This window comes from Cucurbita pepo, chloroplast (genome assembly GCF_057944985.1).
Source record: "Cucurbita pepo chloroplast, complete genome".
Lineage (NCBI taxonomy): Eukaryota > Viridiplantae > Streptophyta > Magnoliopsida > Cucurbitales > Cucurbitaceae > Cucurbita > Cucurbita pepo.
In genome coordinates this window covers 62,501-85,000 of record NC_038229.1, presented here as the reverse complement: position 1 = coordinate 85,000, position 22,500 = coordinate 62,501, and the positions used below count along the sequence as shown (strand labels likewise).

General features: G+C 35.0%; 28 protein-coding genes and 2 non-coding genes across 31 annotated transcripts in view. All coding sequences in view use genetic code 11, as the record gives it.

Moving 5' to 3' along the window:
- Positions 1-246, top strand: part of rpl16 (ribosomal protein L16) — a 1,500-nt gene extending 1,254 nt beyond the window's left edge. The window contains exon 2 of the mRNA in view: positions 1-246. This exon is cut by the window's left edge and continues 150 nt beyond it. Coding sequence (YP_009505117.1) covers positions 1-246 — 246 coding nt within the window.
- Positions 247-358: 112 nt separating this feature from the next.
- On the top strand, positions 359-727 carry rpl14 (ribosomal protein L14). Its single transcript has one exon. The coding sequence runs from the start codon at positions 359-361 to the stop codon at positions 725-727; it is 369 nt and encodes a 122-aa protein (YP_009505116.1).
- Positions 728-884: 157 nt separating this feature from the next.
- Positions 885-1,289, top strand: rps8 (ribosomal protein S8). The gene has a single exon. It carries the CDS (start codon positions 885-887, stop codon positions 1,287-1,289), a length of 405 nt encoding a protein of 134 aa, YP_009505115.1.
- A 472-nt stretch (positions 1,290-1,761) lies between these two features.
- Positions 1,762-1,875, top strand: rpl36 (ribosomal protein L36). The gene has a single exon. The coding sequence runs from the start codon at positions 1,762-1,764 to the stop codon at positions 1,873-1,875; it is 114 nt and encodes a 37-aa protein (YP_009505114.1).
- A 127-nt stretch (positions 1,876-2,002) lies between these two features.
- On the top strand, positions 2,003-2,419 carry rps11 (ribosomal protein S11). Its single transcript has one exon. It carries the CDS (start codon positions 2,003-2,005, stop codon positions 2,417-2,419), a length of 417 nt encoding a protein of 138 aa, YP_009505113.1.
- Positions 2,420-2,486: 67 nt separating this feature from the next.
- rpoA (RNA polymerase alpha subunit) lies at positions 2,487-3,482 on the top strand. Its single transcript has one exon. The coding sequence runs from the start codon at positions 2,487-2,489 to the stop codon at positions 3,480-3,482; it is 996 nt and encodes a 331-aa protein (YP_009505112.1).
- A 210-nt stretch (positions 3,483-3,692) lies between these two features.
- petD (cytochrome b6/f complex subunit IV) lies at positions 3,693-4,911 on the bottom strand. Its single transcript has 2 exons — positions 4,904-4,911; positions 3,693-4,167 (listed from the first exon to the last, which is right to left on the bottom strand). The coding sequence occupies exons 1-2, from the start codon at positions 4,909-4,911 to the stop codon at positions 3,693-3,695; spliced, it is 483 nt and encodes a 160-aa protein (YP_009505111.1).
- Positions 4,912-5,103: 192 nt separating this feature from the next.
- petB (cytochrome b6) lies at positions 5,104-6,541 on the bottom strand. Its single transcript has 2 exons — positions 6,536-6,541; positions 5,104-5,745 (listed from the first exon to the last, which is right to left on the bottom strand). Exons 1-2 carry the CDS (start codon positions 6,539-6,541, stop codon positions 5,104-5,106), a joined length of 648 nt encoding a protein of 215 aa, YP_009505110.1.
- A 133-nt stretch (positions 6,542-6,674) lies between these two features.
- psbH (photosystem II protein H) lies at positions 6,675-6,896 on the bottom strand. The gene has a single exon. It carries the CDS (start codon positions 6,894-6,896, stop codon positions 6,675-6,677), a length of 222 nt encoding a protein of 73 aa, YP_009505109.1.
- Positions 6,897-7,008: 112 nt separating this feature from the next.
- Positions 7,009-7,140, top strand: psbN (photosystem II protein N). Its single transcript has one exon. The coding sequence runs from the start codon at positions 7,009-7,011 to the stop codon at positions 7,138-7,140; it is 132 nt and encodes a 43-aa protein (YP_009505108.1).
- Positions 7,141-7,200: 60 nt separating this feature from the next.
- Positions 7,201-7,308, bottom strand: psbT (photosystem II protein T). The gene has a single exon. It carries the CDS (start codon positions 7,306-7,308, stop codon positions 7,201-7,203), a length of 108 nt encoding a protein of 35 aa, YP_009505107.1.
- A 162-nt stretch (positions 7,309-7,470) lies between these two features.
- Positions 7,471-8,991, bottom strand: psbB (photosystem II 47 kDa protein). Its single transcript has one exon. It carries the CDS (start codon positions 8,989-8,991, stop codon positions 7,471-7,473), a length of 1,521 nt encoding a protein of 506 aa, YP_009505106.1.
- A 475-nt stretch (positions 8,992-9,466) lies between these two features.
- clpP (ATP-dependent Clp protease proteolytic subunit) lies at positions 9,467-11,494 on the top strand. Its single transcript has 3 exons — positions 9,467-9,537; positions 10,378-10,671; positions 11,269-11,494. Exons 1-3 carry the CDS (start codon positions 9,467-9,469, stop codon positions 11,492-11,494), a joined length of 591 nt encoding a protein of 196 aa, YP_009505105.1.
- Positions 11,495-11,673: 179 nt separating this feature from the next.
- On the top strand, positions 11,674-11,787 carry rps12 (ribosomal protein S12; one part of a trans-spliced gene, as the record gives it; the record has 2 gene entries for this part). Coding sequences YP_009505104.1 and YP_009505059.1 both cover positions 11,674-11,787 — 114 coding nt within the window.
- Positions 11,788-12,576: 789 nt separating this feature from the next.
- On the top strand, positions 12,577-12,930 carry rpl20 (ribosomal protein L20). The gene has a single exon. It carries the CDS (start codon positions 12,577-12,579, stop codon positions 12,928-12,930), a length of 354 nt encoding a protein of 117 aa, YP_009505103.1.
- A 263-nt stretch (positions 12,931-13,193) lies between these two features.
- On the bottom strand, positions 13,194-13,499 carry rps18 (ribosomal protein S18). The gene has a single exon. It carries the CDS (start codon positions 13,497-13,499, stop codon positions 13,194-13,196), a length of 306 nt encoding a protein of 101 aa, YP_009505102.1.
- A 171-nt stretch (positions 13,500-13,670) lies between these two features.
- On the bottom strand, positions 13,671-13,871 carry rpl33 (ribosomal protein L33). The gene has a single exon. The coding sequence runs from the start codon at positions 13,869-13,871 to the stop codon at positions 13,671-13,673; it is 201 nt and encodes a 66-aa protein (YP_009505101.1).
- A 417-nt stretch (positions 13,872-14,288) lies between these two features.
- On the bottom strand, positions 14,289-14,423 carry psaJ (photosystem I subunit IX). Its single transcript has one exon. It carries the CDS (start codon positions 14,421-14,423, stop codon positions 14,289-14,291), a length of 135 nt encoding a protein of 44 aa, YP_009505100.1.
- Positions 14,424-14,655: 232 nt separating this feature from the next.
- trnP-TGG lies at positions 14,656-14,729 on the top strand. Its single transcript has one exon. It is a non-coding gene; the product is annotated as a tRNA-Pro (tRNA).
- A 164-nt stretch (positions 14,730-14,893) lies between these two features.
- On the top strand, positions 14,894-14,967 carry trnW-CCA. The gene has a single exon. It is a non-coding gene; the product is annotated as a tRNA-Trp (tRNA).
- Positions 14,968-15,077: 110 nt separating this feature from the next.
- Positions 15,078-15,191, bottom strand: petG (cytochrome b6/f complex subunit V). Its single transcript has one exon. It carries the CDS (start codon positions 15,189-15,191, stop codon positions 15,078-15,080), a length of 114 nt encoding a protein of 37 aa, YP_009505099.1.
- A 191-nt stretch (positions 15,192-15,382) lies between these two features.
- On the bottom strand, positions 15,383-15,478 carry petL (cytochrome b6/f complex subunit VI). Its single transcript has one exon. It carries the CDS (start codon positions 15,476-15,478, stop codon positions 15,383-15,385), a length of 96 nt encoding a protein of 31 aa, YP_009505098.1.
- Positions 15,479-16,725: 1,247 nt separating this feature from the next.
- Positions 16,726-16,977, top strand: psbE (photosystem II protein V). Its single transcript has one exon. The coding sequence runs from the start codon at positions 16,726-16,728 to the stop codon at positions 16,975-16,977; it is 252 nt and encodes an 83-aa protein (YP_009505097.1).
- A 9-nt stretch (positions 16,978-16,986) lies between these two features.
- On the top strand, positions 16,987-17,106 carry psbF (photosystem II protein VI). Its single transcript has one exon. It carries the CDS (start codon positions 16,987-16,989, stop codon positions 17,104-17,106), a length of 120 nt encoding a protein of 39 aa, YP_009505096.1.
- Positions 17,107-17,128: 22 nt separating this feature from the next.
- On the top strand, positions 17,129-17,245 carry psbL (photosystem II protein L). The gene has a single exon. It carries the CDS (start codon positions 17,129-17,131, stop codon positions 17,243-17,245), a length of 117 nt encoding a protein of 38 aa, YP_009505095.1.
- Positions 17,246-17,375: 130 nt separating this feature from the next.
- Positions 17,376-17,498, top strand: psbJ (photosystem II protein J). The gene has a single exon. The coding sequence runs from the start codon at positions 17,376-17,378 to the stop codon at positions 17,496-17,498; it is 123 nt and encodes a 40-aa protein (YP_009505094.1).
- Positions 17,499-18,485: 987 nt separating this feature from the next.
- Positions 18,486-19,448, bottom strand: petA (cytochrome f). Its single transcript has one exon. The coding sequence runs from the start codon at positions 19,446-19,448 to the stop codon at positions 18,486-18,488; it is 963 nt and encodes a 320-aa protein (YP_009505093.1).
- A 193-nt stretch (positions 19,449-19,641) lies between these two features.
- Positions 19,642-20,331, bottom strand: cemA (envelope membrane protein). Its single transcript has one exon. The coding sequence runs from the start codon at positions 20,329-20,331 to the stop codon at positions 19,642-19,644; it is 690 nt and encodes a 229-aa protein (YP_009505092.1).
- Positions 20,332-20,765: 434 nt separating this feature from the next.
- Positions 20,766-21,320, bottom strand: ycf4 (photosystem I assembly protein Ycf4). Its single transcript has one exon. It carries the CDS (start codon positions 21,318-21,320, stop codon positions 20,766-20,768), a length of 555 nt encoding a protein of 184 aa, YP_009505091.1.
- A 418-nt stretch (positions 21,321-21,738) lies between these two features.
- Positions 21,739-21,843, bottom strand: psaI (photosystem I subunit VIII). The gene has a single exon. The coding sequence runs from the start codon at positions 21,841-21,843 to the stop codon at positions 21,739-21,741; it is 105 nt and encodes a 34-aa protein (YP_009505090.1).
- Positions 21,844-22,500: the final 657 nt, after the last annotated feature.

Here is a 22,500-nt window from a genome sequence, read left to right as displayed (position 1 = left end):
ACACGAAATGCACGACGCGGCGGAAAAATATGGGTACGTATATTTCCAGACAAACCCGTTACACTAAGACCCACAGAAACACGTATGGGTTCAGGGAAAGGATCCCCCGAATATTGGGTAGCTGTTGTTAAACCAGGTAGAATACTTTATGAAATGAGTGGAGTAGCCGAAAATATAGCCAGAAAAGCTATTTCAATAGCGGCATCAAAAATGCCTATACGAACCCAATTCATTACTTCGGGATAGAAATGTAGAATCAAAGGAAAGCGGTCTTTGTTTGAGATGAAAAAAAAACAATTGAAGATTTCTTTTTTTTTTACTTCGCCCTTTGCATTGAAAGAAAAGATTCCAAAATAATATGATTCAACCTCAAACCCTTTTGAATGTAGCAGATAACAGCGGAGCCCGAGAATTGATGTGTATTCGAATCATAGGGGCTAGTAATCGACGATATGCTCATATTGGTGACGTTATTGTTGCTGTAATCAAGAAAGCCGTCCCAAATACACCTCTAGAAAGATCAGAAGTGATCAGAGCTGTAATTGTACGTACTTGTAAAGAACTCAAACGAGAAAACGGTATGATAATACGATATGATGACAATGCTGCAGTTGTTATTGATCAAGAAGGAAATCCAAAAGGAACTCGAATTTTTGGTGCGATTGCCCGAGAATTGAGACAGTTAAATTTCACTAAAATAATTTCATTAGCACCTGAAGTATTATAAGATGAGACCGTGAGATAGTTATAGTATTTGAATGAAATTAATTAGTAGATTGTGTATCACGTATATACCTTTTAAAATTAATAACTATTTAATAAATTAATAAAAAAAGCATGTTGATTAGATCAAAATGAAAAGTAACCAATAATTTTCGTTTATCATGGGTAAGGACACTATTGCTAACATAATAACCTCTATTCGCAATGCTGACATGAATAGAAAAGAAATGGTTCGAATACCATCTACTAACATCACCGAAAACATTGTTAAAATACTTTTACGAGAAGGTTTTATTGAAAACATAAGGAAACATAGGGAAAGCAACAAGGATTTTTGGGTTTTAACCCTACGACATAGAAGAAATAGGAAAGGACCATATAAAACAATTTTAAATTTAAAACGGATCAGTAGACCTGGTCTCCGAATCTATTCTAACTATCAACAAATTCCTAGAATTTTAGGCGGAATGGGGATTGTAATTCTTTCTACTTCTCGGGGTATAATGACAGACCGAGAAGCTCGACTACAGGGAATCGGCGGAGAAATTTTGTGTTATATATGGTAATCTTTATGATATTCAAATAACTTCCCTATATTGTAAAAAAAAAAAAAGAGGTGGATTTGTAATAGCACTCCCCTTTCATTAATTGATACTTTGAAACGGGTTTCATCTGGAATGAAAGAACAAAAAAGGATTTATGCAGATTTAATTACTGAATCACTTCCCAATGGTATGTTTGGGGTTTGTTTAAATAATGAGGATCCAATTCTAGGTTACGTTTCAGGAAGGATTCGACATAGTTTTATACATATACTAGGTCATATAGAGTCAAAATTGGAGTAAGGTGTTAGGATTCAACCAGAACCAGAGGGCGTATAATTTAGAGACTACGAAACAAAGATTCGAATGATTAGGTGAAGTAGTCTTTTGACTTGCAATATTCTTTTTTGTAGGGATACAATTCGAAATTGAAAATTTCAAGAAACTTATTTTCTTCCAATAAGGGGATTCGGAATTAAGGTAAGGAATGACAAATATGAAAATAAGGGCCTCCATTCGGAAAATTTGTGAAAAATGCCGCCTGATCCGTAGGCGGAGACGAATTATGGTAATTTGTTCCAATCCGAGACATAAACAAAGACAAGGATAATCTTTATAAAAAAAGGACCCCTAAAGGCCACCCACGATATACACATAAAAAGAAATTAAAGGATCCGTTTTGACATGAAATGGATATATCCATATATCTCTGACTTAAATTTATGAGATGATAAAATATGGCAAAACCCATAGCAAGAATCGGTTCACGTAGAAATGGACGTATTAGCTCACGTAAAAGTACGCGTAAAATACCAAAGGGCGTTATTCATGTTCAAGCAAGTTTCAACAATACAATTGTGACTGTTACAGATGTACGGGGTCGGGTAATTTCTTGGTCCTCCGCTGGTACTTGTGGATTCAAAGGTCCAAGAAGAGGGACACCATTTGCTGCTCAAACCGCAGCAGGAAATGCTATTCGGGCAGTAGCAGATCAAGGTATGCAACGAGCAGAAGTCATGATAAAGGGCCCTGGTCTCGGAAGAGATGCAGCGTTAAGAGCTATTCGTAGAAGCGGTATACTCTTAAGTTTCATACGGGATGTAACCCCTATGCCACATAATGGCTGTAGGCCCCCGAAAAAACGACGTGTGTAAAAATAAACATTGAAGAGAAATTTCAAGAGAAATAAATAATTCAATGATTTGATCAAAAAATATTACTATGGTTCGAGAGAAAATAAGAGTATCGACTCGGACACTAAAGTGGAAGTGTGTTGAATCAAGAGCAGACAGTAAGCGTCTTTATTATGGACGCTTTATTCTGTCTCCACTTATTAAGGGGCAAGCAGATACTATAGGCATTGCGATGCGAAAAGCTTTGCTTGGAGAAATAGAGGGAACATGTATCACACGTGCAAAATCTGAAAAAATCCCACATGAATACTCTACCATAGTTGGTATTCAAGAATCAGTACATGAAATTTTAATGAATTTGAAAGAAATTGTATTGAGAAGTAATCTGTATGGAACTCGTGATGCGTCTATTTGTGTCAAGGGTCCTGGATGCGTAACTGCTCAAGACATCATCTTACCACCTTCTGTGGAAATCGTTGATAATACACAGCATATAGCTAACCTAACGCAGCCAATTAATTTGTGTATTGAATTAAAGATCGAGAGGAATCGCGGATATCGTATACAAACGCCAAATAATTTTCAAGACGCAAGTTATCCTATAGACGCTATATTCATGCCTGTTCGAAATGCGAATCATAGTATTCATTCTTATGTAAATGGGAATGAAAAACAAGAGATACTTTTTCTCGAAATATGGACCAATGGAAGTTTAACTCCTAAAGAAGCACTTCATGAAGCCTCTCGGAATTTGATTGATTTATTTATTCCTTTTTTACATGCGGAAGAAGAAAACTTCCATTTAAAAAACAATAAACAGAAAGTTACTTTACCCCTTTTTACTTTTCATGAGAAATTGGCTAAACTAAGGAAAAAGAAAAAAGAAATAGCATTAAAATATATTTTTATTGACCAATCAGAATTGCCTCCTAGGATCTATAATTGCCTCAAAAGGTCCAATATACATACATTATTTGACCTTTTGAATAATAGTCCAGACGAACTTATGAAAATGAAACATTTTCGCATAGAAGACGTAAAACATATATTAGACATTCTCGAAATGGAAAAGAATTTTGCATAAATTTAAAATCCATTGGATTTTTTTGTAGAAAAACTTTAGAAAAAAAAGACGAAAATGAAGTTTGAATCTTTAACGGAATCCGTATACTCAAAATAAATCAAAAATTTCATTAAATATGTGTATCTAGGGGTAATTCACTTTGAAGCAACTATTCCCTAGATACACACGTCGTGATATTTTAGTGATATTTTATTTCACAATTGAATCAATTTAAAAAAGACCTAAAGTTAGGGATTTATCAATCGGTAATGTTGCTCCAATACCCAACCAAAGGGCTACTGCGGTACCAATCAAAAAGACGGTTGTCGCTACTGGACGACGAAATGGATTTTGGAATTTATTGACATTCTCCAAAAACGGTACAGTTAATAATCCCGCCGGTACGGAAACCATTAAAAGAACACCCAATAACTTATTTGGCACTGTACGAAGGATTTGAAATACGGGAAAGAAATACCATTCCGGCAATATTTCCAAAGGAGTTGCAAATGGATCTGCGGGTTCACCAATCATTGATGGTTCTAGAACCGCTAAACCCACGTTACATGCAATAGTACCTAGAATTACTACTGGAAAAATATATAAAAGATCATTGGGCCATGCGGGTTCTCCGTAATAATTATGACCCATACCCTTAGCCAATTTAGCTCTTAATACAGGATCATTCAAATCTGGTTTTTTTGTTATTAGGATAGGTGAATTATTATGGATCCATCCCCCGAAAGAACCGGACATGATAATTTTTCATCATCCGGCTCGAGCACAAATCAAACGAACCAACTGGATGCAGATAAAAAATCGCTATCTTATCCAAGCATATATAAAATAAATGATTGATTCCATGTAAGAAAAAATTTAGCAGATTCTGTTTTCCAGAGTTACAATTATCCATTGCACCGAATTCAGTTCTTACAGATAAATGCTCAATACCCAAGTAGGCTTACAAAGTTGATAATGTTCAAGTGCTTTCTGGGTCGTCTCAGACCTTGCGATGGGGCTTTAGCCCCCAAAAAAAATTAAAATATGGATACTTTTTACATCCAAAGCAAAGGATTTACTTGTTACTAATAGAGTCTAGCCTATGTTCTTCTTTAGATCCCTTGTTTCACTCCGATAGTATCATAAATCGAGTCAATGCAGAGGAAATGAATGCATTTTCATACTATTAAGTAAGTGAAATAGATAAAACATAATCTGAATTATGCCAGATATATCACCTATTCTACTGGATCTTACGGAGCCTGGTCATGCACGACATGGTCAAGTCTGATCATAGAAAAGATTCTCTTCAAGCGAACCAGCCTACCCTCTGTATGGAGCTTTCGCGGTGGTTGGAATAAAGACACATTTGGTTGTGAATCCCAATGTGGCAGATAAAAAGACATATATCCACACGGCCCAATCAATAGTTCAAGTCACACACTCCCATAATCCATTTTCTCTTCGAAGAATTCCCCTCAACTATTATTGAAAAATAACGAATAAAATTTCGTGGAGTTGAAGGGAAATATCCCAATACATGTCTTATTTTTCAATAAGACATATTTGCAGCAATGAAATACTCTTCTTCCTCCCCCGAGTAATCATAAATAACTAATTACAAATCTATGATTTCGATTCTCTATAAAGGACCAGAAATGCCTTGCTTACGTATCATTGGGAAGTGCATTAACATAAATACGGCAGTAAGAAGAGGTAATACAAAAGTGTGTAAACTATAAAAACGAGTCAAGGTAGATTGTCCCACACTAGCACTTCCGCGTAATAACTCTACCAAAGGCGACCCTATTACTGGAATAGCTTCCGGTACACCTGTTACAATTTTGACTGCCCAATAACCAATTTGGTCCCGAGGTAAGGAATAACCAGTTACACCAAAGGATGCGGTCAATACAGCCAGAACCACACCTGTAACCCAAGTCAATTCACGAGGTTTTTTAAATCCACCAGTAAGATACACGCGAAATACGTGCAGGATCATCATTAAGACCATCATACTTGCCGACCATCTATGAACTGATCGGATTAACCAACCAAAGTTAGCTTCCGTCATTATATATTGAACAGAAGCAAAAGCCTCAGTAACGGTCGGACGATAGTAAAAAGTCATAGCAAACCCCGTAGCTACTTGTACTAAAAAACAAGTAAGCGTAATTCCTCCTAGACAATAAAATATGTTGACGTGAGGAGGAACGTATTTGCTAGTTATATCATCTGCAATCGCCTGAATTTCAAGACGTTCTTCGAACCAATCATACACTTTATTGAGATAGGGAAACCAAGGGGACCCCCCTCTGAGAACCGTATATGAGAATTTCGTCTCGTACGGCTCAAACAGAAACACCCAAATACCGCTCGTAACGAATATGTGTACTAAAAAGTTTCAAACTTCTTAATGCTATGATTCAATTTTTTCTATGAAGATACGAAAGAATCAAAATCCGAAAAGTCTTCTTTGTAGTTATAATGCCCAAATATCAAGTCGGCTCATTCGTATTTATATTGATCATTAGGGGCCTCTTGAATCTTCTATTTACCTATTTTTTCTTTGATTTGTGTGTAATGCGACTTTACTCTTGTTTTCTTTATTATTGATAGGAATTCTCTTGTTAAGACCCTATGAATCAATTAAAACCTTAGATTCATCCTAGAACCACGATGATTCAAGAAAAAAACCTTTCCTTTCAAAAAAAGTTCCAAAATTCCCTGAGTAAGAACCCTTGGATTATCACTTATTCAATGCTTATTCAATGACTGAATATCATGAAAAAAAGACAAAGAAACGTTTATCCTTTAACCAAAATAAGTATAAACAAAAGAATAAAATTTTTTGAATTTCTCACTTCTAACTCTTTTTTCGGAGTCCGGCCACGAGGTCTGATAAGTATGAATCATAGTTCTAATATTTTTTATAATAGTTTGGAATCTATTTCATATATTCTGTGCTCCAGATACTAGCCTAGACTGAATATCCAAGGAGATAAAATCATCTTGATCAAGATGACCGACTTCTTCTCTGTCGTATCCATAGGATCAATTCTAACAAGTCACACACTCATATTCCGGAAATACAGAAAAAAAGAAATTCCACGATCGAACTACCAAAAAAGAGTGGGCTAAAAAGCGGAAACCTACATACTTTAGACTTTACTTTTTATTGAAAGGTTATTTAGGGGTTCTTGTGAATCCAATCTAATTGCTTGAAATTCCGTCCAGTAAAATGGAAGAATTATAAATCTCCAAAATAATAGATAGGAATATCGCAAATAGACCCATCGCGACACCCATCAAAGGCGTAGTTCCCCACCCAGGAGCCACTTTACCATATTCCGAATTCAATGGTTTCAATAAATCCCCTACAATAGTTCGTCTTGGCCCAGATCTAGAACTATCCTCAACGGTTTGTGTAGCCATAAATAATCCTATATTTTTGTTTATTCAGTGAGATCTGTTGACTTTGTATACCATTCCGTTGTAAATAAATGATCTTATCATAGATCCATTGTGGTCTTGAAATTATATAATAATGGAAACAGCAACCCTAGTTGCCATCTCTATATCTGGTTTACTTGTAAGTTTTACTGGGTATGCCTTATATACTGCTTTTGGGCAACCCTCTCAACAACTAAGAGATCCATTCGAGGAACACGGGGACTAGTTGAAGTACTGAGCCTCACAATATTGTGAGGCTCAGTACTTCAATTGAGATAATGAGAAATCATTTCGCCTTTTTAGTTGGAACTTTAGGCGGTTCGCGAAAAAAGATAGCGAAAAAAATTATTCCTAGAGTCGAGACTAAAAGGAATGTATAAACCAATGCTTCCATAGATTTGATTTCGGTTTACAATTATAGCTTCCATACCTGTTTAGTTGGGATCTTTTTCCGGATAAAAAAAAGACCAAGATAAGAGTCAAAGAAATGAAAAGTCAGCATCTATGTCAAATCAAAAAATAAAGGAAAAAAGGAACAGAGCAATCTTGTATCAGACTAGACTCTTTTTGTAGTTGGATCTCCAAGTTTTTGGAATGCCCCAAATTCTACTTGAGCGTCCAAATCTGGGTCAATCCCAGCAAAGACATCTCTGAACAAGGTTCTAGCACCATGCCAAATGTGTCCGAAGAAGAAGAGCAAAGCAAACGAAGCATGCCCAAAAGTAAACCAACCCCTTGGACTGCTACGAAAAACCCCATCGGATTTCAAAGTAGCACGATCTAATTCAAAAATTTCACCCAATTGAGCACGTCTAGCATATTTTTTCACAGTAGCAGGATCACTATAACTGACTCCATTGAGTTCACCACCATAGAACTCAACAGTTACACCGACCTGTTCAACACTATACTTCGATTCTGCTCTTCGAAAAGGAACATCGGCTCTAACAATTCCGTCGCCGTCTACCAAAACAACCGGAAATGTTTCAAAAAAGGTCGGCATACGGCGTACAAAAAGTTCGCGCCCTTCTTTATCTCTAAAAACAGGGTGTCCTAACCACCCAACAGCTATTCCATCCCCGTTGTCCATGGAACCCGCTCTGAATAATCCACCTTTTGCGGGATTATTCCCGATGTAATCATAAAAAGCTAATTTTTCAGGAATTTTAGACCAAGCTTCTGATAAACTTTGATTTTCGGCTAGCCCGGCACTAACCCTTCGATATATTTCTTGCTGGAAGTATCCCTGATCCCATTGATAACGAGTGGGACCAAATAATTCAATCGGGGTAGTTGCTGAACCATACCACATAGTTCCAGCAACAACAAAAGCTGCAAAAAAGACAGCAGCGATACTACTCGAAAGGACGGTTTCAATATTTCCCATACGTAATCCTTTGTATAGACGTTGGGGCGGACGAACACTAAGATGGAATAGGCCCGCTAATATGCCCAATGTACCTGCTGCAATATGATGAGAGGCTATTCCGCCCGGAACAAAAGGATCAAACCCTTCGACACCCCACGCAGGATTTACAGCTTGTACCCTTCCGGTTAATCCATAAGGATCGGATACCCATATTCCCGGACCATACAATCCGGTTACATGAAATGCACCAAAACCAAAGCAACCCAACCCTGAGAGAAATAAATGAATTCCAAAAATCTTCGGCAAATCCAAAGAAGGTTTTCCTGTACGTTCATCACAAAATATTTCTAGATCCCAATACACCCAATGCCAGATAGCTGCTAAGAAGCACAATCCAGAAAACACAATATGTGCTCCGGCCACACCTTCGTAACTCCAAATACCCGGATTCGTTATAGTCCCTCCTGTGATACTCCAACCCCCCCATGAATTGGTTATTCCTAAACGAGTCATGAAGGGTATAACGAACATACCTTGTCTCCACATTGGATCAAGAACAGGATCAGAGGGATCAAAAACTGCTAATTCGTATAGGGCCATTGAACCGGCCCAACCAGCAACTAGAGCTGTATGCATTATATGAACAGAAAGCAAACGACCGGGATCATTCAATACAACCGTATGAACACGATACCAAGGCAAACCCATGGAAATACCCCTTTATCAACGAAAAATAGACACTATGTAACTTTATTGCACTGAAAAAAACTATGCTATGGACCTCCCCCTTTGAGGTGAGGGGATTATCTTGGCGAAAGGATTAATATTTGGTCTATTCTTTTAGTAATAATGGAACAATTCTATTCTATTCGTAGGAACAAAAAGAAGCAGATCTATTCTATACTCGATAAGTACCAATACGCAATGGTGGATGGGAATTGATCCTATTTTTTATGAGTGAATGTATACATATTTGTTCATCATTCAAAAACCTATTCGGAAGAATTTTCCTTTATTCCTTCTGTTTTCCTTTTTTATGAACTTATTCAATCTATGTATAAAATATGCTAAAAGATAAAATATGATAAAGAAAGGCCGATCTTATTTATTAAGACAATAAACCCGTTGTTACGCTTCCACATCAAAGTGAGCTATAGTACTTAATTCTTTTTTGTTTGCTTTAATGCCTGTTGGTATTCCAAAAGTCCCTTTTCGAAGTCCTGGAGATGAAGATGCATCGTGGGTTGACCTATAGTGCGACTTGTCAGATATATTGGGTCATATGGTATTTCCCCGTTCTCTTCCCCGATCGAGGTATCCTCTCTTTCGCCCAAGACGGATTGATTTCATTATCAAAAATTTGGAGCGTGAAGTGGAATTAGATCTATTTTTTGGGGGGTATCCAGATTAATATTATCAATTAGAATAATTTATGGTTTTCTCGGTTGTACTAATAAAATGAAGTATCCAGGCTCCGCTTAGAAAAAACCCAATTTGGAAATTTGGAATCTATCTATTCTATGATTACTACTTGTATCATATTCTATTTATAAATAGGATTGATAGAAAACTGTTAATTAATGGAGTAATATGATGAATACGTTGGTTGAATATTTGTTTACAAGCATGAAGTAAATTGAAAAAAAAAAGAAGTCGTAGCAAAAAGACATGCTATTGGGGCATTTGTCCTATATGTGCAAATCCAAATCGGGCAGATCTTTACTCGGAGTAGAGCATAAACCTAAAAGAATTGAAGAAGACCATTCGGGAACAAGAAAATGACATCGCAATTGCAATTTGATCTCGATGAAACAATACATCAATGAAAAGTTAGTTCGATAAATTGAAAATTTAATGAATTGTTTTTTTATTTATTGAAATTTCTAGTATAGATAAACGACCGCGGGCCAAAGGACAAAACTCATCTTTCTTGAAAAATGGAAGGGAAGAAAAAGCCCCTTCATTAAAAGTTAGAAAGAGTCCTCTAAAGAAGGGTACAATCTAAACATTGATTCTTTTTTTCGCTATTTTTTTTGAACCGTATGCATCAAAAGGTGCCCGTACGGTTCTTAAGGGATACAATTTTATCCTAATCAACCGACTTTATCGACAAAGATTACTTTTTTTAGGCCAAGACGTTGAGAGCGAGATCTCGAATCAAATTATTGGTCTTATGATATATCTCAGTATAGAGGATGAGAACAAAGATCAGTATTTATTTATAAACTCTCCCGGTGGAGGGGTAATAGCCGGAATAGCTATTTATGATACTATGCAATTTGTGAAACCAGATATACATACAATATGCATGGGATTAGCCGCTTCAATGGGATCTTTTATTCTGGTCGGAGGAGAAATTACCAAACGTCTAGCATTCCCTCACGCTCGGCGCCAATGAGTTTTTTTTTAGACAAAAAAGAAAAACTATGCCTTCGCCATAGAAAATATGAATATTAAGTAATAATAGCATGGCACTTTGAATTCGATATGAGAATTTTTTTCTTGTTTTTTTTCTAAACCATTAGGTTATGTATCGAAAGAGTAGTATGAGATAAAAGGCATTTGCGATTTTAGCTGATTTATCGGAGGCCTCTTTCAGCGTCACAAACTTTTTTGTTTTCACGACGGAAGACTCTTAACAATATTTCTGTTATGAAAGACTACGAAATATTTTTTTTTAAGGAAAAAAAAAGAAACTTTGGGATTGCTGAATAACAAACGAAATAATAAAGCAACGGAACCATCATAGTATTTATTTTAAAATTACAAAAAAAAAAGGAAGGGTGGTTATTGGATAATTTACTGTTCTGGGTCTGATAGATCCTCCATTTTCTATTCCTTCGATGGAAGGTAAAAACGAATTCCATTGTGGAGCCGTATGCACTGCACAAAGGATGCCTGTACGGTTGTTAATCCTATCTTTTTTATTCTCTTTGACTCATCATGATCATGCGAGATAGAGAAAACCATTTATTAAATCATCAGGGTAATGATCCATCAACCTGCTAGTTCTTTTTATGAGGGACAAACGGGAGAATTGATCCTGGAAGCGGGAGAACTACTGACGCTGCGCGAAACCATCACAAAGGTTTATGTACAAAGAACAGGCAAACCCTTATGGGTTGTATCCGAAGATATGGAAAGGGATGCTTTTATGTCAGCAAAAGAAGCCCAAGCTCATGGAATTGTTGATGTTGTAGCGGTTGAATAAAAAATAGCGGGGATTTCACGCAAAAATCCGAAATTTGAGATTTTCTCTTCTTACCGGGGGTTAATATAATATTTTCTATTACTATTAATCCTATTAATTATTAATATCGAATATAGAAGTAATTCATAATCATCCGGTTAGGATTGATCTAAACCAACTCATTATGTATACAATTCAACATGCCAACTATTAAACAACTTATTAGAAACACAAGACAGCCAATCAGAAATATCACCAAATCGCCCGCCCTTCGGGGATGCCCTCAGCGTCGAGGAACATGTACTAGGGTGTATGTGCGACTCGTTCAGACCATGGACCGGGACAAAAGAAAGTACAAAATTTTTCCCGTATCAGTGATAAATACCAGTGAATAGGATAGAATGAATGGAAGAACTCCGTTCACTACCTAAAAATAAATAAAAAAGATTTATCGTATCCTTTTATTGTGTATCAAATTTATGGTTTCTATTGGTGCAAATCCAATCATCTCAATTTGCAATTTTAGATGAGAAAGAATTCCCCATTGGTAACAAATGCTTATCCATTAAGCAGAGGAAATCCTATTTAACAGAAGGATTATGGCCTTATTCTTCCAAGAACGGACTAAGAGGGTCAGCTACCCAACTAATCTTCATAATTAAATACCGTTACTGTATAGGTAGATCTCGTTGTGAAAGACCGATTACTAGCTAATTCATGGGTAGAGCCAAAGAGGGTGAACTGTACAAGTTAACAATAACATTGATGAAATAAAAGAAGGAGCTCCGGTGTATAGAGAGGACCTCACCGTTTAAGAAGTAACCATAGAAACGAAGGAACCCACTATTTCTTTATCCATTTCGATTTTTTTTATTTACTCGATGTTTTTTTTTTGATACCAAGTATCAATACAATTTCGTATTTTGGGGTGACTAGAACAAAAAAGAAATCGTGGTCGGGAAGGTTATAGTAGCAAAAGCCATTGGAATTTTTATTTTATACATTGGAAAAATACGTTTTGTTATTAATAGACTAGGAAAGGAGAAAGGACTAACTGAAAGAAAGGAAATCAATTAGTTATTCATCAAAGTTTCATTTATTCAATGACTAGAATTAAACGAGGATATATAGCTCGGAGACGTAGAACAAAAATTCGTTTATTTGCATCAAGCTTTCGAGGGGCTCATTCAAGACTTACTCGAACTATTACTCAACAGAAAATAAGAGCTTTGGCTTCAGCTTATCGGGATAGAGGTAGGCAAAAAAGAAATTTTCGACAGTTGTGGATCGCTCGAATAAATGCAGTAATTCGATATAATAAGGTAGACTACAGTTATAGTAGATTCATACACAATCTGTACAAGAGGCAGTTGCTTCTTAATCGTAAAATACTTGCCCAAATCGCTATATTAAATAGGAATTGTCTTTATATGATTTCCAATGAGATCATAAAATAAGAAGATTGGAAAGAATCCAGCGGAATGCTTAAAATGGAGTTCTCTCGAGAATGAACTCCGAGAAGGTAAAGTAGAAATTAGTATGATAAAATATGATAAAGTGGTCAAAATGAGCAAATATGTTCAATAAAAAAAAGATTAATTCTTCTTCTCCTTTTTTTTCTTACGACACGACAATCAAATCTAGATTTTGGGATTTTTCGAACAAAGCATCAATCGGCGGTTGAGTTTGGATTTTCATTTTAATTCAATTGAAGAGTAGCCTATTTATTCCTGGTTCTAAGACCAATAGTTCCAGCGGTAGACGCCCTTCTTTCAAATTGTTTCTCATTATTAAGAAAAGGTAACAAAGATAAAATACGAGCTTGTTTTATAGCAATAGTAATTAAGCGTTGCTGTTTTAAGGTCAATCTATTTACCCGTCTAGATAATATTTTTCCTTGTTCACTAATAAATCGACTAATTAAACTCATGTTTCTATAATCAATTCGATCCCCCGATTGAATCGGGGGCAAACGCCTACGAAAAGATCGTTTGGATTTAAGAAGGAGTCTCTTGGATTTATCCATGGTTTGTTTATTCCTTATCCCGAAAATCCTATTTCGATCGGATCTAAAATAATTTAGAATTAAGAAATAGGATTTGGTTTGTTTATATTTAAATCGAAAATATGTTTAATATATGTAATTTTGCATCTTCCTTGGATTGGAAAAGGGTGACACACAGACGATTGGTTCGATCTATTTCTTTATCTCCCCATGAATCGTATGTTTGTAACAACGGGGACAGAATTTTCTCAATTCCAATCGACTAGGCGTATTGTGTCGATTCTTTTGAGTAATATATCTGGAAATCCCCACGGATTCCTTATTAACACCGTTTCGAACACAACGAGTACATTCCAAAATAACTGTTACTCGGGCATCTTTACCCTTGGCCATGAACCTCCCTTGTATTTTTGATTCACGCAACTCTTCTATTTTCCGATCCAAAATGAAGAAAAAAAGAGAAGTTGGTAACTCGAAATCAAATTATAAAAGATTTCGTTGCAATCAAATATAAAATATAGTAATACAATGATTTCTAAATTTAGAATCGCAGTACGGTTTTGCATTTAAGTATCTTGTATGATATTGTTGCCCTAGCCATCACATTTTCATTTTCGTTCTCACTCTTTTATTAATTCAATTGGAACCCCGCGCCGAGTCCAAGTTTGAGGGAAGTTGAATCCAGTTTTATTCTTTCTCTTTTCTAACTTATTCTAAGTCTAAAAACTCTAAAAAAAAGAAGGGGAAGGGGATTAGTCACAGATATTTGATTGTTTTTCTAATCTTCTTCACCCCTTCCCAAGTCAATAACTAGAATGAAAAAAATGGGAATACCAACGCATCCGGGAATAAACGATTGATCTCGATTAATAGACCCGCTAAAGCCCCGAACCATATAGTACTTACTACCGGTGCCACGGAGAGATATGTTTTTAGATCTCGCATTTAAAACCCTCCTACTTTATAGTAATTTGTAATACATAATGGTATTACATACCATCAAATGTATATATAGTTAATAACCGCTTGTTAAGTCTTTTTATTATAGTTTAATATATGATATGAGACAAAAAAGAAGAAATGGCAAGATAATTTGTGTATACCAATGGAGGAAATAAATCAAAAATGTGGAAAACAAGACAGAGATTCTCTACAATGACACTGTAGACCAATTGAAAGGGATGTAGCGCAGCTTGGTAGCGCGTTTGTTTTGGGTACAAAATGTCACAGGTTCAAATCCTGTCATCCCTACCTATTACTTATCTTCTGAACAGTAACGAGGAATCAATTGAGATCCATAAAAATGGAACATACATATACCGAATCAATCTTTTTTTTTATTTCATTTTATCATATTCTATATGATAATATATGTATGCAAGATATATTAGGGTTGCATTTAGTTTGATAATAAAACGCTCTTAGTTCAGTTCGGTAGAACGCGGGTCTCCAAAACCCGATGTCGTAGGTTCAAATCCTACAGAGCGTGATTCGATTGTTGTTGTTGTTAGATCAAAATTAGACTGAAATAATTCAACAGAAATCAAAATTTTACCTCCTGCAAGTAGGAGGTCCATCAAAAAAAGAACTTTTAATTAATCAAAGGTCCAACTGATCCCCCCGTCTGTATTGTAAATATGCGGTTACAAATAATCCAGCCAAAGTAATAGGAATTAGACCTAATACGATTCCAAATAGAAAAACTTCAATCATTTCAATTTAGTTGAACGAGGAAAAGGAGAGGTAATATCTATCCTTAAAATATTAATCGGTATTGCCCATGAATCTCAATGACCAGGAATTGGAAATTGAATTGACAAGGTAAAGAACTCTACAATATATAGAATATATAGAATACCACAGAAACGTTTCTTTTTTTTAATTGTACATTCAATTAATTTCAATCAAATAAGTCGTATCTTGTTCAGACCGATAAATAGAGCTGAGGTTAGAGTTAAAACTGCTAGTAGAAAACCGAAATAACTAGTGAGAGTAGGCATGACGAGGCTAAATGAAATACGTTATTTTTATCCATATGTTTATAAAGCACTTCCCTAAGTTTCTATTTTTGAAAGATACGCGGATGGATAAGTAAAAATACCAATTGAAAGTTTTTGATTCATCTATTATTATGATTATAGATGATACTAACAAAAATCTTGTGACATAGGTAAGAAATCAATTCGTCATCTGTCTCTCTATCCCGCGATTCGGAATAAACGGATTCATTGGACAACGCAAGAGTTGTAAAAACTAATATTCTTATTATAAACAATAATTAATTTATTAAAAATTAATTTAATATATAAATCTATTAAATAGATTCTAAATAATTAGAAAGACAAAATAAAAAAAGAAAAAATAATAAATAAACTATGTTGTGTAACTTTTTTTCAAACATGAACGGCTCTTTGAATCGCTGAAGAATGAATGATCTTATAATGCCCTTTATTTAAATTTGATTCCAACTAATTAGATTTTCTGTAGTGGGTTCATTCCCATAAAATCTTGAATAAAAAGAAAAAAGTATCGCACGATCAGATCACTCAAAACTAGGTTCTACATTTATTCTTTCCATATTAAAACCATTCTTCTAATTAGGTGAAGAACGATCCTTTGAGTCTAATATAACAACAATAATGCGTGCATTACGAATATTGATTATTATTCTATTCCTTGTTCTCTTTCGTTCATTGAATCCTATGTACTACTGTTACTTGTTACTGGACGACTAACCAATTCCTTAAAATAAAAAAAGATTCAAACAAAAATATAACTACAAACACAAAAGAAATATTTCTAGATTTCACGTCAAATTTAATTGAATTTGGCGACTATGAGAATCCGCTTCCTGAATTATTATAAACCAACCAGTCGGATTCACATTTTACCCAATCTTCGCTGTGTAGCCCGAAGCCAATAACCGAGAGAACTCTTAATACTACATAATACTACATACAGGAATTTTCATAATTTTCTATTGAATGAATGGTACATGATTCTACATCGACAAGCACCAAGAAAAGAAGAAACAAATTATTTAGTGCTTCATTTCGATATTGATTGTGAAATTGCGTTGCTGCGTCAGAAGAAGGATAGCTATACTGATTCGGTATACTCTAAAAACACCCTCGGTACAATATTGACGATCTTACAAAGATAAAATTTCAGTGAATTTCCATTTACTGATCTCATCTTTTACGGAATCGATCCCCTTTTGACTGTACAAGAATATGTGGAGCTCGGCATGTCTGGAAGCACAGGAGAACGTTCTTTTGCTGATATTATCACCAGTATTCGATACTGGGTCATTCATAGCATTACTATACCTTCTCTATTCATTGCAGGTTGGTTATTCGTCAGCACGGGTTTAGCTTACGATGTTTTTGGAAGCCCTCGTCCAAATGAGTATTTTACAGAGAGCCGACAAGGAATTCCATTAATAACTGGCCGTTTTGATTCTTTGGAACAACTCGATGAATTTAGTCGATCTTTTTAGGAGGAACAAATGACTATCGATAAAACTTATCCTATTTTTACAGTGCGATGGTTGGCTGTTCACGGACTAGCTGTACCTACCGTTTCTTTTTTAGGGTCAATATCAGCAATGCAGTTCATCCAACGATAAACCTAATCCGAATTATAGAGCTATGACACAATCAAATCCGAACGAACAAAATGTTGAATTGAATCGTACCAGTCTTTACTGGGGGTTATTACTCATTTTTGTACTTGCTGTTTTATTTTCCAATTATTTCTTCAATTAAATAAAAGAAAATACTAAATAATAGTACGAATTATCTTATCCCATTCGGAAGGATATCATCTCATAATTATCTATGACTGTTTCTGTCTCTAGCACGACCACTTGATGAAATGGGGAGGGAAGTGGGACAAATGGCCGAGACTACTGGAAGGATTCCTCTTTGGATAATAGGTACTGTAACTGGTATTCCTGTGATCGGTTTAGTCGGTATTTTCTTTTATGGTTCATATTCTGGATTAGGTTCATCTCTGTAATAATCGGATGAACTGAGTTGTAGACATGAAAGCGTAAGAACTCAACAGGATCCCCCTCGAATCAGAAAAAAAGAGGGGGTAGGTCCCGTTGAGCTCTTACTAATTAGAATAATTTATTCATATAAATGACAAAATGGATCTTTCCGATGTTTCACAAAACTTATTTCTTTCTGATTCTGAATTGCTTCAAAAAATTGATTCAGACCATCTCTTTCGCGATAGTATCGGTCGATACTTTCAAAGCGAAAAAAAAAGAAAGAGAGAATCACTCGATTCCCTCTTTCTGGATGACACAATCCCAATATAACAATAATATATTTCTATCGATCAGATATCACAAACCCTTTAATATAGTAAAATATACTAATAGAATTTTCTCTAGTTATTTTAATATAAAATAGAATTTATAAATTCATTGAATTTGTTCACTACTTATGTAATAAATCAAAAAACGGTTCTGATAAACCGGGAAAAATTGAAACCAAGAATAGGGATCTTTGACGAACGGGATCAAGAATTATTAATTATTTTATTATTTCGACACAAGAACAAGAAAAGGAATTTTTCTGGTATCAAAGACTAGGAAGATGAATAATCCCTTCTAGAATCCTTTGTTCCCTTCATTTTTTTTTCTATTCTCCATTTACTTATCTTATTTTTAATATCTAATCAAATTTCATTCTATTAGAATAAAAATGGATACATTCAATGACATTTCAATCTGGCACCAGTGACATAATAATACCGCTCCTATTTGCATTGTAAAAAACAAAGAAATAAAGAAGAGGTAAAATAGTCTTCCTCACAATATCCATACTATGACTAGTAATGCGGTACAAGTCATTCCCGAAATACGGTAGAAAAAGAATATAAACAAAAACAAGGAAAAAGTTTTTCATAATTTTGTGATCATACATAATTAAATTAGAGAATTGCCAACAAAAATTTGGTTTTTTTTACGAACTTGATGTTGATAAATACGCAGATTTAGAAATTCATTTCGGACAATTGAACCTTCTCAAACTGTTTCTTTTTAAGAACTAAAAAGATTTGTGCCAAAATAACAGATCCAAAAAAGAACAAAAGGCCTTGGACACGTAATGGATCTTGAAGGACTATTTCCGCATCTCCCTGACCAAATCCTCCCACATTAGGATTACTCGTTAATGGTTGATCCAGTTTGATAGATTCGCCCTCTGAAACAAGAAGTTCTGGTCCTGGAGGGATAATATCAACCACTTGACGCTCATTCGATGCATCCACTATGGTTATTTCATATCCTCCTTTTTCTTTTCGTATTATTTTGCTTACTATACCTGCTGCTGTAGCATTATAAACATTATTATTACTCTTACTCCCGTCGGGATAAATCTGACCCCTTCCCCTGTTCCCGCCTACGTATATGGGATATTTTAAGAAGTGAACATCTTTCTTAGTCGCAGGGTCCGGGGAAAGAATAGGAAAGGTGATTTCACTATATTTCTGACCAGGAACGGGCCCTATCACAAGAATATTTTTTTTAGTGGGACGATAGCTCTGAAAAGACAGATTGCCCATCTTTTCTTTAATCTCGGGAGAAATACGATCGGGGGGGGCTAATTCAAACCCTTCGGGTAAAATAAGAACAGCCCCCACATTCAAACCGCCCCTTTTCCCATTCGCAAGAACTTGTTTCAGTTGCATATCATAAGGAATTCGAACAACTGCTTCAAATACAGTATCAGGAAGTACCGCTTGTGGAACCTCGATATCCACGGGCTTATTAGCTAAATGGCAGTTGGCGCAGACAATACGGCCGGTTGCTTCTCGTGGATTTTCATAACCCTGCTGTGCAAAAATGGGATATGCATTTGAAACGGGTGCCCAAGTTATTATATATATCATGAGTGATACGGAAATAGATCGAGTAATCTCTTCCTTTATCGAAGAAAAGGTATTTCTAGTTTGCATGGTCCAATCATTGAGCCCCAAAATTTCTACAATAAAATTAGGTAGGTCCCTAGTATAGTTCCCTATCCATGATTCTGCTATTTACTGAAATAATCTTACTCGAATATAGGAGGCATCCTTCTGGATGGGTAGAAGGAATAAGTACAATTTTGAATGTTTTACTTATGTTACAAAGTAACAAACATTAGATTTTTCAGTCATTCATTGAATGATAAATCACTACAAGTGACGGAGATACACGATTTAAATAACGGAAGATCCAATATTTGAAAATTGTGTCCAGAATGACCGGAAAAGTGGAAACAAGACCGGATATAATTTGATCGTTATGAGAAAATCCAAAATCTTTGTAGACAGAACCAATCATTAGTTCCCAACCATGGGGCGAATGGAATCCTATACATAAATCAGTTAATAAAAGAATAGAAAAAGCTTTTATTGTGTCGCTTAAATTATATAGGAACTCTTGAACCCAAGAGTTAAGAATAACAAGTTCTTCATTACCAAGAATAGAATAACCACTTAGAATAATGAAACAGATTATATTTGTCGAGAAGTGCAAAATCGTATGGATACGATCCTCATTGTGCATCTTGATCAATTGGATCGTTTCTTTGTAGATTCCGATACGAAGCTTTTGTAGATGTGTTTCTGGGTATTCCTTTAACATTTCGTCCAAGAGAAAGAGTTCCTCTAATTCTCTAACTTTTTTTATAATACTCTTTTCTTGAATATCATTCAAAAAAATTTCGGATTGACCAGTATTCCACCAATTAGTAACCCAAGATTCTAGGCTTTTATTAAATAAAAGAGAGATCCACCAGGGCAAAAATACTATAGATGCAAGATATAGAAGGGGAATGAATGCTTTCTTTTTTGCCATTTTTTCGTCTTTGATTTTTTAATGAACTCACTTCATTCGTTACCTCTCTACACTACTAATATTTATATCAAACATAAGTTCTATTACAAGTCATATGGATACTATTATGAATCCATTCCCTGTTTTTTAGTTTTTGATTTGTGATTCATTAGTTAATCCTTGAATTTCGAAATAATACAGAAAGAAAATATCAAAGAATCCACTTTTGTTACTGTGGAGTTGATTTACATACGCATAAAAATTTCGGACAAAGACTGTTTTCTGTCTGTTCCGTATACGTCTGCTTTGGCTCAAATGAGCATTCTGAAGAAATTCCCGTTAAGTTATACTATTACTATGGTCTATAAAATGGTCTATAAAAAAGACTATTGTTTCTTTTCAGTTTTATCCCTCTTGCTACGAACTAAGAAAGCATTCATTCTGAACTTCATTTTTCAAAAAACTTCAATTGGTACACGCAAGAAATAGGCCAATTCGGCAGCCTTTTGCTCAATTTCTCGTGGGGTCAGATTCTGATCGGTACGAGTCAAGGGAATGGCCCCTTGGCCTCTGATTTCCATATAAAGGACACGACGTGCAGAAATACCCTCTTTAACTTCTATTCTGATGGACTGAATGTCTTTCATAAGGAATCGGAGGAAGATTCGACGATTTTTTCCAGGAAACCCCCAACGAAAAATAGACACTATTCCTTCTTTTCTATCGAATCGATCATAACCGCTACCTACATTCCACAAAATTGTGCACCACAAATAGGAGCTAATAAAGAGACCTGCAATCCCATAGAAAGACATTACGATCCCCTGTGGAAAAAAAATTATTTGCTGAGACGGAAATAAAGATATCAAATCCCTACCAAGATAACTGGAAGTTCCAACCAACAAAAACCCTAATGAACCTAAAAAAAGGATAAAGGCCCAGCAGAAATTGCTGATTTTTCGAGATCCTCTTATAAATTCTATCCATATACGTTCTGATCGCCAACTCATACTAGATCTCGTTGCATTTTATTGGAATTGTTAGAATAACAAAAATATATTTGACTTTTTTTGTTTCCGAAGTAACTCTAATCAACTAGCACTATTTTGATGTGAACCTTTACTTTAGGAGTAATTCATCGAATTACTTAGATCTAAAATAATAACATCACCTTTATATGATTCCCTATAGATACCTACATCCATATAGATATATTGATTTTACATCTCAACCATTCGTCGCCCGATCTGTTATATATTTTCGATTTTCAAATACTTATAATTCATTTCCTCAGATATCATGTTTACGCATGTATAATCGCTTATGTTTGGAGTCAGCCACATGTTAGACTCTAGTCTACTAAATAGATAGCTGTGTTATCGTCAAAGTCTAAGTTTTGAAAAAAAAAAATAGACGGCACTAGCATATTTAAAAAATCTTGTTTTTTTGAACATGAAGAGATAAAGAAGCCATTGCCATTGCCGGAAATACTAGGCCTACTAAAGGCACAAAAATAGAGGGTAAGTTTGTCATAGAATGGATACCTCGACTTAATATTTGTACCTGTTATTTATTGTTATATTAATATTTTTACCTGTTATTTATTGATTGTTATAAAAGGTATCTTAGAATTATACTAATTCATATATAATTATACTAAGTAATATCTACTTGAGTATATATAGAAAAGGAATGCGGAATGTCGAATTAAATAAATGGACTTACTCATCTTTCGACATGAAATATATGTATCATAATAGACTTTTGTATTATTTTATTTATTATCTTGTCTTATAATTTTTTTGAATAAAATTTCATAAAGATTTTCGTACAAATTACCCAAAAGTTCGTTATAATCCGATCCAACAACAGGGATTCGTAGTAAAACTAGAGATCCTCTAGAGATGTAGAAAGATGCAAGACTCTATGCCGCTATTTGCTATAGTTGGATTATATATCCACATGTAATGTAAGAAGGGAGCATGAAATTCATTTTATTCCCGCCAAATTTTGCGGAAGAAATAATTTGCTCTTTTATTTTGTTTAATAGGGGTTTCCTAATTACTAATCAGGAATATCGGTAAAAAAAATTTCTCCGCATGATTCTTTCTACAATTTAATCTTATGTTACCAAAGAAAAATCCATTCTTCGAATTTTTACTTTGATTCCTATAAAGTAAATAACTACTT